This window comes from Ixodes scapularis, unplaced genomic scaffold (assembly GCF_016920785.2).
Source record: "Ixodes scapularis isolate PalLabHiFi unplaced genomic scaffold, ASM1692078v2 PGA_scaffold3__209_contigs__length_174095766, whole genome shotgun sequence".
Classification (NCBI taxonomy): domain Eukaryota; kingdom Metazoa; phylum Arthropoda; class Arachnida; order Ixodida; family Ixodidae; genus Ixodes; species Ixodes scapularis.
The window spans coordinates 8,651,240-8,664,916 of record NW_024609868.1 but is presented as its reverse complement, the minus strand read 5'-3'; the positions used below and the strand labels follow the sequence as shown (position 1 = coordinate 8,664,916).

Genomic DNA, 13,677 nt, shown 5'->3' with positions numbered 1-13,677 from the left:
GACAAGGCACGTTTGGCGTTCCCCACCAAATTTAGCGGGAAAATATTCCCGCTAAATTTAGGCGCTGTGTGACGTCCCGAGTGTGACGTCACTCGTGACCCTTGTGACGTTACACGTGACGTCACGTGTTACGTCATTATGGGAACGTCCCGTGCGACACGCGGTTACGCCGACGGCAACGGAGACGCCGGTCAAGCCGGAAACGGGCGCCTAGAAGCTGCGCTCCAAAAAAAAAAAAAAAAAAAACAGGTTAACGTGGCACTCAACATGATGTTTCGCCGTGCTCAGTGCCACACTGCACGCTTTTTTTGCCATGTAGAAAAATGTCATTAGCCTCATCGTTCGCCGAGCTCATTCCGTCGATAACGGCGGTCGGCTGTCCCATGAGCTTTGCAGGTCAGGAGACGGTCCAGACAAATTTTTACCACCATTCTCGCGAGAACGTGGCTAAACTACTATTTAGGCCACTCGACGGCACTAAACGCCCGAAAGCGTCTACTGCTGCCCAATCAGTCAGCCTTCCTTCTAAGACCGAGCAGTCTAGTCCCAAAGAAACGCCAGTTGCGTAAAGCGGAACTTGATTAAGAACTTAATCTCGACAACGTGATAAGTTCCTTGGCCAGCATTACTTTCGTCGGGGCTCCGTTTTGTCGCAATCAGTGCGGGGGATCGAGGAAGGCGTCCTTTCGAAATCAAAGGCTGGTCATTTAGAGCCCGTGGCGGAATGGCGTGTCAGACATTCACGCGGTGTATTAGATCCTCGTTATTGGGGCTGCTTCGGCGGACCGAGCGTGGCTGGAGGAAGAGTGCTCTTCTTCATAAAGCTGTCACTGGAATCCGAGACAGCTAATGGAGGGAAGTGTAATAGCTGCCCTATAGGTAAAGACGAAAGGCGGTGGCGTAAAAATGCGTTGGTGTGGAGCTTGGTGGTAACCCTGAGGAAGCTAGGGCGTGCGGAACTAGAAAAGGCACTTTGACGGTATGCTGTTGGCGTCGATGATCCATCGAGCAGACGGTACAGCGAATGCCTTCGCGTGCCAAGAAAGTTGTCGCGTCGCGCACACGTCACGTTCCAAAGCAGACCTGGTGTTTACTTGGAGTCGATCAATAACAGTCACCATCTTTTTATCTTTTTTTTTGTAAGGAAAGAGAAAGAAGAAAGGGGGTAAAGCAGAAAGTTTTATAAATTTCAGGTTGGTTCGTCCTCTCTCGTTGCCGCAGCGCAAGACGAATCAGAGCGTCGAGTGCATGCACGCGTAGAGTATTTGCGCTTCTGCAGAAAGAAAAAGAAGACTGTAGTCAACATCAAACTTTTTGATAAGCTGAAACATCACGTGTAAGACGGGGGTGGGAGGGCATTCGAATGCACTCTAAGATGTCATGAGAGGAAAAAGAAATGCTGATTTAGCATTAAGAAAACAAGGCTAGGAAAGACATGGTAAGTATAGATTTGAGAGCACAATAATCGTAGGGAGTGGCTTTTTACCTTCACGATTTTCGTTTTGAGATTCGTTTCCCGGCGTTCTTGTTGGCTTATCCAGCAGTCTCATTTGCGGTCGAGCCATAAGAAGTTTTTCGCAACTGCCCCTTAATTGAGATTCTTAACCTCTCGCAGACTGTAGGTTATACGAAACTCTATTTTGTTTGCTAAGTTGGGATTTACGTATGTCACTTAAGATTATTTATTAGTCCTATGTAGTGATCGAAATATTTTTGTACTTTAAGAGTCGAGGTGGGTGGTTTTGACTTCATTGTAATGTTCGTAGACTGCCACTTAATAGAAAAAAAAGGGTTGTGTGTATGTTTATACCCGCCTAGTACGTAGTCTGCCTCAACGGGCGACTTGGAATTTAGCCAATGCAGTGCAACTGCTAGCGTTGGGTCTTTAACGTGCATCACACGACCGCATGCCGGCACGATGCTCATCCAGATCGAAACGAGCAGAAAGTGGGGCGGGGGTGGGGAGGGGGCTGGGGGGGGGGGGGGGGGGGGAGGAAGGGGTTTGAACCCGAGATCCTGGGTTCTGCAGCGCGAGTTTTCGCTCCACGGGCTCCGAGCCGGTGTGCGCTAGCCCACTCGGACACCGATTCTTTCACTTTATAGAACTATATAAGTCACGGTGAAAAAATGTACATTCATGTTCGCTACAAATATTTGTCAGCTTATGCTTAAAAAAAAAAATCATCACGTGCCGCAGTATTCCATAGGCGATTTGCGTAGTCTTGCTTCTTCTTTACATAAATTTTAATATAATCCGCTTTCACAAAATAACAGTCATATTGCTAGAACGTCTGTATTACCTGTGGACCAGACCACCGCATCAGTGTCGCGTCAGTACATCTGACAAACAGGGAACTACAATTTCTCGATTGTGACCGTCCTAAATATAGTATCACACGCATCCCGTAAAGGTCTATAGTGTGTCCTGAACGCGGCGTGAACGTAGTGCAAACGTGGTGTGAACGCGGCGCATGAGCTTAACGATAGCCTCCTGTATACTGACAAAGCCTGGCAGACCGCCACAAGACATGGCCGCCGAAAGTGAAAAGGTAGAGCGGCAGACAAGAGGCATGTAACGGGCGACCCGCTGCGGCGAGACGCCGAAACACACTTGTCCCGAGCGATGGAATGTCCGCTCGTGCTTCTGACGTTCCTCGGACTACCGCTTCTTTTCACGTCGCGTTTGAAAACCATGTTTCGGGGCCTCGCCGCTGCAAAAGCTGTGCGCTGAATACCAGAAATGCTCGCTGCTACCAGATCCTCGCACTCCAAATCTGCCACCGGGCACTCTATGACTCCGTAATCGAACTGCCTGGCTTTGTGAGTATAGAGGAGGTAATGGCATAGCGTTTTGTCGTGCCGGTGCCGAAAAATAATTTTTCTTATAATTTCGTTTGATCGCGCGTTGCGCAACGTCCCGGTATGCTCCTCAGCGTGGTGCGAACGCGTCATTAGGACCTAAGATTTCCTTGTTTCGCTGTAGAATTTTATTTTCTTCTCACTATCTTTTTCAATTTTTTTTTCTTTTTTTTGTATTCGGATTTATTTCTGTCGGAAGAAAAAGAAGAGCATGTACTTGCGCGTGCCACTGTGCGCGCGTGGGCGTTCCAGTAAACCTTCGGTTGTTAGTGAGCGTATGTCCAGTGTCCGTCCTCCACTTTGTGTCCCGTCATTTGTGCGCTGTTTTTCACTATGTCTCTATTTTTGTGTTGACTGAAGAGTAGTAAATAATTTAAAGTATTCGCAGTAATGGTTTTATGACTAGGTAGAAGATTTATTGACTGACTATTTCGATGGATTGAATATTTTGAGCTTATTTTATTTATACTGTTTTCTAATATTGTACGCGCCGGAAATAATAATTCTGAGTATGTGAGTGTCTTATTCAGGAAGACCCAGCGAACCAAATGGTAGAAAAACATTTTTGCGGCCTTTTTTCCTTTCCTTCTTCACCTTTCTGTTCTGCTTTGTTTAGGCGATGTCTTAGCAGATTGCAGTTTCTTAAGTCAAGTTCGTGCACGAATGAATACCACTAATCCCTCTGTTAATTTTAGAAACTAACGATAGAGAACAAAAAAATCCCTCCAATACCGCACTTAAAAGTGGAGTTACCCGTCCACGTCAAAATTTTGAAGCTCATATGAGTTACTGTAAAAACAAATTAGAACCGGTGCCTTAACAAAGAACCACATGAAAAGTATATTCATTTAAACATAAAAGGGAAGACGATATTTAAACCCGTTCTAAAATAAACGCAGCAAAATCATTGTTTTAAATCAAAGGTCGCCGTGCCGTACGCTTCTCGACCCGAGCGTTAGTGATGAAAAGAATGTCGCCGGAAACAATTCCAGAGCTCCGGCTGTCGCTCCTTTTCCTTTCATTTCATCGCGTTTTCCAGATAGTGGACTACGTCCGATCCTATATGGCGATACCAAAATGAGGGACGTATAAGCAAAATGCGAAGCACGGAGCAAGAACAATTCCGGCGCGGACGACCAATCGATTTGTTCCTAGCGTTGGAAGAGAATACGGCAGTGGGCGTGTCACAGCTGTAGTCGCTGCATTCGGGATTGAAGAGATAAGATCCCTTCCTCCCGCTGTTCCATTTAATTTGAGCCACTTTTACCCGATGAAGTCTGACGAAACATGCCGCCCCAAGATCTCGGTTTCGACATGAGGAGAATTCGAAAAATACTAATTAACTGCTTTGCCTGCGAACTCGTACAGTTGAGGATTGGAACGCGTTTTACTCGGTCGATAGAGTCAATTATTAGCACGGGGAGTTGGTTTTTTTTTTTTTTTAATTATGCCCTAGTCGGTGTTCGAACTTTACAGGCCAAATATTTATCTTTTACAGTTTTTTTTTTTGTCTTTGAAGTTTATAAAGTTTCTCGATTACTTGTCTAACAGTGGTTATTGTTTGTGCTTTTATCCACTGTGTTTGTTTTTCGGAATTATCAGTGACTATACACATTGAAGATTAATTTTATCGCTTCAGTAATTAAAATATTTACTTCGAGAATAGGCATCGAAATGAAGTACTCTATTTACTATTTTGAAGAGCAGATGTACAATATGTGTATTTTAAACGTCTGCGTTATTATACAGCGCTATAACAGATTAGACCGAAATGATCGTACTCTAATATCACCATTTATCTTTTTGTTGTAATGATGACATAAAAAAGAAAAAAAAAACACGCGTAGGTAGAAGAGAAAGAACCCATTTCTCTATTCTTATTTCTCCAACTACGTGACTTTCTGTGCTATTAGCATGTTGTTGCGCCATACATAAGCAAGTACGATCGTACGATGCTTGTCAAGTTCTAACCCAATATTTCTTTATGGTCCCCTAGAGTGTCTATTTTATTTTGCTTTGTCTGGAGAATTCTCTGATCTCCAGAAGTGTTTGACCAAACCCTGGCCTTCTGGCGTGCCGCGCGATAAGTGGAACCTCCTTTCCGACGCATTCAAAGTAGGGCAGCTAACCTTAGATCGAAGCGCGAACTCGTATTACATTTTGGTTCTCTAGTAATGAGGCCCAACGGTCAGGGGTTATTCTCTTTCGGTTCTCAGATTTGCCGCCGTTGTCACCATCGTGACAACACGCAATTTGTCTGAGCGTGGACCTACAACAAAGGATCTAGGGACATTATTGGATTACAAGTGGCCACTGGTACCTCTCTCTCCCGCGACCCTGGCTTTAATTGCGACACGTAATTACGGTGTCAGCCAAGACTACCGCTCGCTGCACGCAATTTGACACCCTTCGCGGGTTTCTGACTTGAGTAAGTCGTCGGTTAGGCTGGCGTTAGCGACGAAGCTGGGTAAAGGGAGCTGGGAAAGGCGAGAGAAGTTTCTGAAGGAATTATATCTGACAGGAAAAATGAGAATATGACTATACCTTTATTAAGGTTATGCAGAACTTTGCGGTGATCCTGTATAATTTATGTAGCTCTGGTTTTAGACGTTTGTCGTTGATAAAATTTTCAGATAAAAGTTTCGGTAAGAGAACCAGGAGTGTAAACTGTCAGGTTGTTGAGAACGTTTGATATCAGCGCATCTTGTTGAGGATAAAACAAAAAGTGTGGTTCGTTAACATGAGATGAAATTTTGCGTTCAAAACATTTCCGCATATATAAATAGTCTGCCGATATATTTTGATGTTAGCGCGGCAGGGGGCTGGAGATGAAACTTCAGAGGAAATTTATTCTAAGTACACAGCAGAGCACGAGAACAGGCGCAATCACTAAACTCCTCACCGAAAGGACATCTCTCCTTGCATGTCCAAGACCGCCCACTGCACTCCGATCTTCATACAAACAAAAGTCCTCAAGTGGTTGCGTGAGTAAAGGTCTAGGGAACTCTACGAAGCGCAGACCTGGCACTAACATAGATGCCTATGTTAGTGCACCTCCTGGCGCGTTGAGCGACAAGAATCTGCTCTGCTTTATGATGTGATGTGTTTTGTTAAACAAATTATTTCAGTGTTTTGGTGAAATAATCTCGAAACTTATTTTATAGATATATGTTTATATAAGAAAATTCATTACAAGCTTTTTTTTTTTTTGTCATTGATATTTGCAATTCTTTTCATATATCCCGTGCGTTCCGCTTTATTCCTTCGCTTTCAGACTTTGGACTTTTTGATTATAAGAGTAATTAACCTTGTATCTTTCTTCTCTGCCTTGTTTTTGAATTAAAATGCCAGTTGCGAGTATAGGGCTTGTTTTGTTTTTGTCTCCACGTCTATTTTGCGTACTATTAATGTTTCATATGTTGAATCAAAAAGTTTCCAACTCGCTCTTTTAAAAACAGGTGAAATGGCCTCCGGTCTTATTGGCCGCCATCACCCTAAAAGTACAGACTCCTTTGAAGTCATGAGAAGTGAGCGAGCCTTCGATTGTTTGAACGCCTTATTGGAAGTCCTACTGCAGGCTGTTCAAGACAATCCTCGTCTCTTGCCGGATATTTTGGAATGAGCCGAACCTCCGTCCCTTGAGGTTCGTCTTCACTTTAGGGAAGATTGAAAAATTCACACGTGGCCACACCTGCAAAATATGGAGGGTTGAGGGGCGCAAACCATGTTTCCGTCCAGAAACTGCAGCACTTCGATTGCCGTGTGGACTGGGTCATTATCCCGATAGATCTCATTTTTTCTAACCGGTAGTTTTAAATGAAGAACCTCTCACGAGCCTTGCTTGCTCGCGTTGCTGTGGTCGGGCCGTAGCAAGGCCATGGGAAAGAGTGTCACACGGAGCGAAGCTTATTCGTTCTACGTCACGGCCCCTGTCACGAGAAGTGACCTGTCGAGGGTGGGTGAATTTGTAAGGCTGAAAAACGCAGGAGTTTGAGTTTTAACGAGAGGCGTGATTTTGGTGAGTGCGTGAGTTCGATGAATTCATGAGTTCGGTGAGGGGCATCAGTTCATGAGGTTGGTGAGTTCATGTGTTTAACGAGGCATGAACTCCCTGAGGGCATAACTTGCGGAGTGACGTCAAGGAAGGGCGTGTCATGTGACTTCTCCGTACATTTCCGGGGAAGTTGAGTCGACCCTCGCTTCGCAAGGGCGCTGCCAGCTCGTGCGGCTTAGAGTAACTGTAGCCTATACAGTTACCCTTGTACGGCTGGTTCTCTGCGAGTGATGAGGAAGGAGCAAAAGGCGTCGTTGGATTTATCAACGCTGTTTGCTTCCGCCTTGCTTCGCGGCGGCTTGGCGTGGTATTTTGCCACTGGTCGCTGCTTCGTGTCGGAGTGACAGGTGAGGGGACAGGGCTCTCCAGGAGCTCGTCTCGGCCGCTCTCGTTTAGACTGCGAAGTGCCGATATACGAGCGCCGTTTTGTTTTTTCGTGTTGAAGGAAAACGGGCGCTATACGCCGGTACGCCTGAAGGCAGACGCCATTTCGAGTGCTTTTGTCTTGTGCACGGTCGCTGATACTTAAGTCCACATTAAATAAAAAGCCGGCTGTGTACTGTCCCGATCTGCTTTTATACTTGTTTGCTCAAGTTATAGCCTGGAGTTCTGAAAAAAAAATGTACACATCCATGTCTTCGTGCTCGATAACGCCGAAGCGCCCGACTTGTTCGCCATTGGGTTTAAAGGCTGCTACATTTACTTTGTAGCAAATAAAAGTTAACTCGATTGTTTACCGTCATAGATCAATTGCTGACAATAAGTTTCTAGATTGGATTCAAAGGCAGATAAATTTATCTTTTTGTTCTCGCTTAATATTGGTGGTAGCAAATCCTTGACGTTCTTAACCCACCATTCGAGGGTCTATTGAAGGTGGTCGGAATACTGGCTGCACCCGAAAACGTTTCGCGTGCCGGAGAAAGGGTTTTCTTACTAGCTCCAATAGTATTTTGATATTAGTTATAATCCCAATATGTTACTATTTTTCAACCGGTACAGCTCGCACCGGTGCATGTCCCGGTCGTTTACGAAGAGCGATATTTTTCTTTTTTTAGCAAAAGTTATATTTACACACGTAAAAACAGGGGGAGGGGGTAAGATCCAAACCTAAGCAATGAAGTAATATTTGATATGCGTGCATTGGGCGTGCGTGCACGAAAACAACCTTCCCCACCCATTCACGCATTGTATGTATCGAACAAAATCAACCTTGAAGAATTTTACACCATTTAATGAGGTTACATAACCGTGCCCTCCCCCTCTTTGAATATTGCGTGGATATCTGAAGTAATTTAAATATAAAAAGTAAAAGAATTTGCGCTTACACCACTAAGCCATAGTTTATTCATTCAAATTAGTGAACACAAATTTAGAACTATCTTGTGGCGAAAAATAATAAACTGTTTAAATAGAAAATACAATTGTTTATATAGTTTCGAAATATCTGTGTTCGACATATTGACCAGTTTGAACACAGGCTCACATTTTCTGAGCAGCGAGAACACTGAGGACGTCTGGCACCGCTGAAGATTTTATGTCAGGATTCATGAAGTATAATATTTTAAGAGGCACAAAATCGGTAGATTATTCTTTCTCGACACCATGCCAGCATGGCCTTGGAAAGAGGCATTCTTGTAATACGCTGCTAACAGAATTCTAAAACTACATATTGAGAGCTATAGACAAATATAAGCAAGTTGTGGCAATCTTCCGAGATTTTCGTAAAGCATTAGACACTGTACCACACGAACGTCTTGAGATTAAACTAGCATACCTAAATATAAGTCGCAATGTACAAAACTGGATAAAAAATTACCTAAACGGTCGCAGGCAGTCTGTTGTTGCAAATGGCAGTAAATAATCAATCATAAACGTAACATCGGGTGGGCCGCAGGGCAGTGTTATTAAGTCGTTGTTGTTTTTAATGCATATAAACGACATTCTAGCACAGTAAAACTATTTGCCGACGACTGTGTAATTTATAGATAAATAAATGCACCACAAGACTCCCGGGTATTGCAAAGTGACGTACATATCGTAGCTAACTGGTGCGATCAGTAGAATATGAATTTAAATATTGGGAAATGTAACCACCTTGCTTTCTCGAAGAGTTTTGTTTTCAGATTTTCAACAAGGTATACTATTAGAAAGCAGTGCCCTTTGCAGTATCTCTGACTTTAAATATATGGGCGTCTTTTAACCAGTCGCATAAATGAAATAAAAAAATAGTATACGCAATAATTAAGGCTAGTATAATATTATACTTCGTTCTAAAAAAAAATATTAAAGATGTTTCACGAGACGTTTAATAAACAGTTTATTTTTTACATGCAAGATAAATACTGGAGTACGGGTGGGTCATATGCATCCTTAGCTAGGTTACCTACTTCAGCGATTGGAAAAATGTCAACATCAAGCGGCATGGTTTGTTCGCAATAATTATGATCCACAGGCTAGTATTTTTGGGATGAAAGTCATGCTAGGTTAGGAATCATAGCAGATATAAAGACAAACATTCAGGTAGATCTTCATTTGTTACTAAATTTATTACGATAACACCGGCATTGATAAAAGCGAGTACCTTCTGGAGCTGACCTACGTTTGAGCACAATATCTTTATTCAAATTAAGTTTTTCGAATGTTCCTTTAAACACAAACAATTTGGTAATTCTTTTTTTTCTTTTGTTTTTTCTAAAAACGGTCAGAGATTGAACCATGCTGCCGCCTGAGCTGGTCACCATTATAGACAATAACTTAAAATTTATCGTTTGTAAAACTAAGGAGGTGAATGTTAACCTACTGTATTTTCCTCTGTTCCCTCTATAATAATGCCCTTGATCCGCTGTAGAAACTCTGTAAATGAATAAATAAATGATACGTTTCCAGGTTTCATTGGTATGGGCGATGCAACAGAAAATGTGAGCCGCGATAAAAAAAAAAAAAAGATAAAATACAATAATATGGCACGCACGAAGTTCTTCAATCGTTCAATCTTCCAGAGAACAAACATCCCCCAGGCAGTTATTTCAGGTAAAATAATTTGTTTGAACGACGATAAATATAAGGACATACTGTTTTGAAATAGTTGTACACTAAGGAGAAGTTCGCAATAATCTATGCAGAAACAAAATACGCATTCTTGTTTGGTGCGTGTTTCAAAAATAATAATTCACACCTGGACAAACAAAGCTGCAGACGCTCACGCCATCCTTGCACGAAGTTGTCGCGAATGCTTGAAACGAACAATGCACACCGTAAAGAGTACTTCTGCTCAGAACTCGCGATGATGCGCCTTTGTATCCCAACAAAGCGCTCCTTCTTCAAGCGCCAGTGCGCGGAAAAGGTCGAAGCGAATCGAACAAAATACAAAACAATTTTGCCGCTTGGCGACGTGACGGCTAAAGACGGCAGCGGCTGTGGCGGGGTTCTAGAAGCCGCTCAACGTGCGCAACACGAGCGCCAGCGTTGCGACTACGGTAAGGGCGAGAACTACTTCTGAGTGGTTCAGGTCGGTGAGTGAATTAGCTCATGAGTTCGATGACGGGTGTGAGTTCGTTTGATAAGTTCGGGGGGGGGGGGGGGGGGGGGAGGGGGGGGCGTGAATTAGTGACTTTGGTGAGTTCACGAGTTGGTGAGGCGCGTGAGTTCGTGAGATCGCTGAGTTGGGTCGGGGAGGGCTTGAGTTCGTGAGATCGCTGAGTTGGGTCGGTAAGGGGGTTGAGTTCGTGACTTCGGTGAGTCCACGAGTTAATGAGATCCTGGGTGAGGACTTGAAATAAGGTCAGTGTGGCCATGAGGGTGACGGTGTGTGGGTTCTTTTTTATTTTGAACTGGCTGTAACTGAGTTCAACTAAAAATGCCGACCTCTGGTTACATGACGTCGTGGTGTTACAACGTAACGTAGTAGTGTCCAGATTTGCCCCACGGTGTCACATGACGTTGTGGTGTTAAGTGGGGTCGTGGTGTTACATTGCGCCATAGTGCCACGTGACGCTATGGGGTCACGTAACGTTATAGTGTTATGCCATGTCATTATGTTACATAATATAATATTGTCACCAGTGACTAACGTTGACGTTAGGGCTAGGTAATATTTCAGTTAAAAATTAAAAAAAAAGAGTTAAGAGAGACGGACAAGAAAGAGAAGGCAGATGAACGACAGCGCTGACTTACAACTGTAGTTTATTTGTGCTAACATCGAGTGCAAATACTGCAACGCCAAGCAAACAAACCGAGAAGAAGAAAAAACATAGAAAGGACACATTGTTCCAGGGCATCTAAGAAGAAACGTTCTTTATCTCACAGAGACAGGGACGGTGCGCTGACACAGTTTGGCCCTTTGGTCAAGAGTGACTCGTAAATCCTCCTCCGACGTTCTTCGTGGTATAACAACGTTCGCATTTAGTTTGGGGGGGGGGGGGGGGGGGGGTTGCTCGCGTCGAAGGGTCTCCTGTTCCTGAACTGTCTTCAAGCGATTTTTTTGCTCGCTGAACCCGTGCACGTCACACACGGATATGTGTTTTTCCTTGAACACGCCCGCGAAACGTTTCCCGAAGAATTGTATGCGTTTTTGATGAGTTCTTCTCAATTTGCACGTTCAATTCGATGCACTGCCAGTAAGGTGAAAGTTATAAAACACCCCCTAAACAAATAAAAAAATAGCAGTTTGGAATCGCTTTCGCTCTGCACGATTAATTTTAACCTAATCACTGGCAAAGCGGCCAGGAAGGGCAACTCGGGCTTTCTACCGGAGTGTTTTCGTAGGTCGTTTGTCTCCCTCCGCCACGTTGGCCCACAACGAAGGCGCGGCTACTGCGCATGCGCGCCACTAGCCTTGTCTGCAGACTTGCGAGACTCGTTGCGGGTTTTGGAGAGCGTTGCGGGGCATCGGAAACGATGTAGGAAAACTCCTTGCTGCGGTGCAGCGTATCGTTACTGTTCAGTGTTGCCAGAATGTTTAGATGCTTCCTACATGTTAGGTAATCACGCCTGTAAAAAAAAAACACATAAAAATGAATTTTTAGATAAGAAATGGCTCTGGTATCTGCAGTGACGGCGCTGACGTGCAGCGTGCTGACGCTGTCGGCCATCTCGTGCGACCGGTTCACGGCCATCATGTACCCGTTCCACGCACGGATCACCAAGCAGCGCACGGGAGGAGTCCTGGCCTCCGTCTGGCTCATCTCGGCCGCCGTCGCGTCGCCGCTACTCATGTACACCACGCCCTACACCGTTCAGGTAAGACCGGCAAGACTGCGCTAGATCTTGAACGCCGACGCACCGGTGCTTCACTTGTGGGAGAAGGGACCCTAGACTGCGTCATCGTCTATAATGGAGACCCTCTCAAGGTGCCCGCAAGCAAAAACTTCGGATCTGGACGGCATGAACTTGTCACTAGACGCCGTTCACCGATAACGTAACAGGGCGGTGGAAACTACGTGTTCGTTGGACCAGCCAATCGTCAAACAGGTATTTCGCGATCGTGCTTTTGCGCATACTGCCCCGTAGAGAGAGGAGTCAGGCGATTGGTTGGTCGAGAGAGGACGATGCTTCCACCGTTCAGTCAGCTTAGTGGTGAGCACAATCTTCTATTTTTGGCCTCCTGTTGAAAGTGGAAGATATTTGAGAGAAACACCAAAAGAGGAAAAGCATTTACAATGGAAAGTCACGTCCTCACGATTCTTCCAAAACAACAGCGAAATAATTGCGAGCGTCGAACTTCTTTCCCTTTTTAAATTTTAAACTTAAATTTTTTTGGTTCTTTTTACATCTTCATCAACAGGCCTTCCGATCATGGCAAACTTTTGTACACAATAGATCCAAATTTCAGTAAACGTTGACAAACAAATACGCAACCATGTCAGGACGGCTGTACATGAAAATTTTACTGCCGACAGAAGGAGAGCGCAATCCAGAAGAAAGAAACTATACAAAGGTAACCAATTGAGCTGGTTGGGAAACGTCCCACATGATGGGAATAAACAGCGCAGAAAACACAAACGAATAAAAGCCGCAGTCACGACAGGACAAAGCCGCATTCTCGTAAACTCTCGTATTTTGTGCATTCTAAAGGTTCATCTCTTCATTCGCAGTGGACCGATGTGCGGTTAACGTACTGCGGAGAGAGCTGGCCACAGCGAGTTGTCTTCGACGAGGCGACCGGGGTCTGCGTTGCCCGATCCGCGTCCAAGCAGCTCTACTACACAGCCGTCACTGTGGCGCTTTTCTTCGTGCCCGTGTTCGTCATGAGCTCCGCGTACGCCCTCATTCTGCACGCGCTCTGGAGAGAGCGACATCCCGGAGAAGCCAACGCCAACAACACTCTTCTGTATACAAGAGCCAAAAGAAAGGTGAAGTGAGCGCGCTCTTGCAATTTCTTGTGCTTCAAATTTGTCTAAAAACACCTACTCGTAGAGGCAATAAACCCCAACTAAACGCATGCTCTCTGAATCGTTTGAGGTGATATTGTGTTAGGTTGAGCGTCAGTAGATTCCAGGAGGAATAAACTCTTCGTAATCTCAATATAATACGTAATTCTATCTATGAACTCAATTTTATCGCGGTATGAATATTTTTCTTCTTACTAATTATGTTCGCTATGAGATCGCGCAACTTAACTATATCGTAAAATTGTGCAGTCCGCCGTTGTGACACGCTACAACCATAAGTGTGTGACGTTACATTATGTTGTTGTTTTCTCTGGAAGAATTTTAGTTCGGGGATTTTTACCAAGGGTGTTTGTAAAGATTACTCGCTCTAAGAAG

The 13,677-nt window shown here is 44.4% G+C and overlaps 1 protein-coding gene across 1 annotated transcript in view; it reads left to right on the top strand.

The window, feature by feature from the left end:
* Positions 1-13,677, top strand: part of LOC8039301 (QRFP-like peptide receptor) — an 82,034-nt gene that overhangs the window by 38,120 nt on the left and 30,237 nt on the right. Inside the window, exons 3-4 of the mRNA XM_042292987.1 lie at positions 11,964-12,151; positions 13,006-13,263. Coding sequence (XP_042148921.1) covers positions 11,964-12,151; positions 13,006-13,263 — 446 coding nt within the window. The remainder of the gene's footprint in view (positions 1-11,963; positions 12,152-13,005; positions 13,264-13,677) is intronic.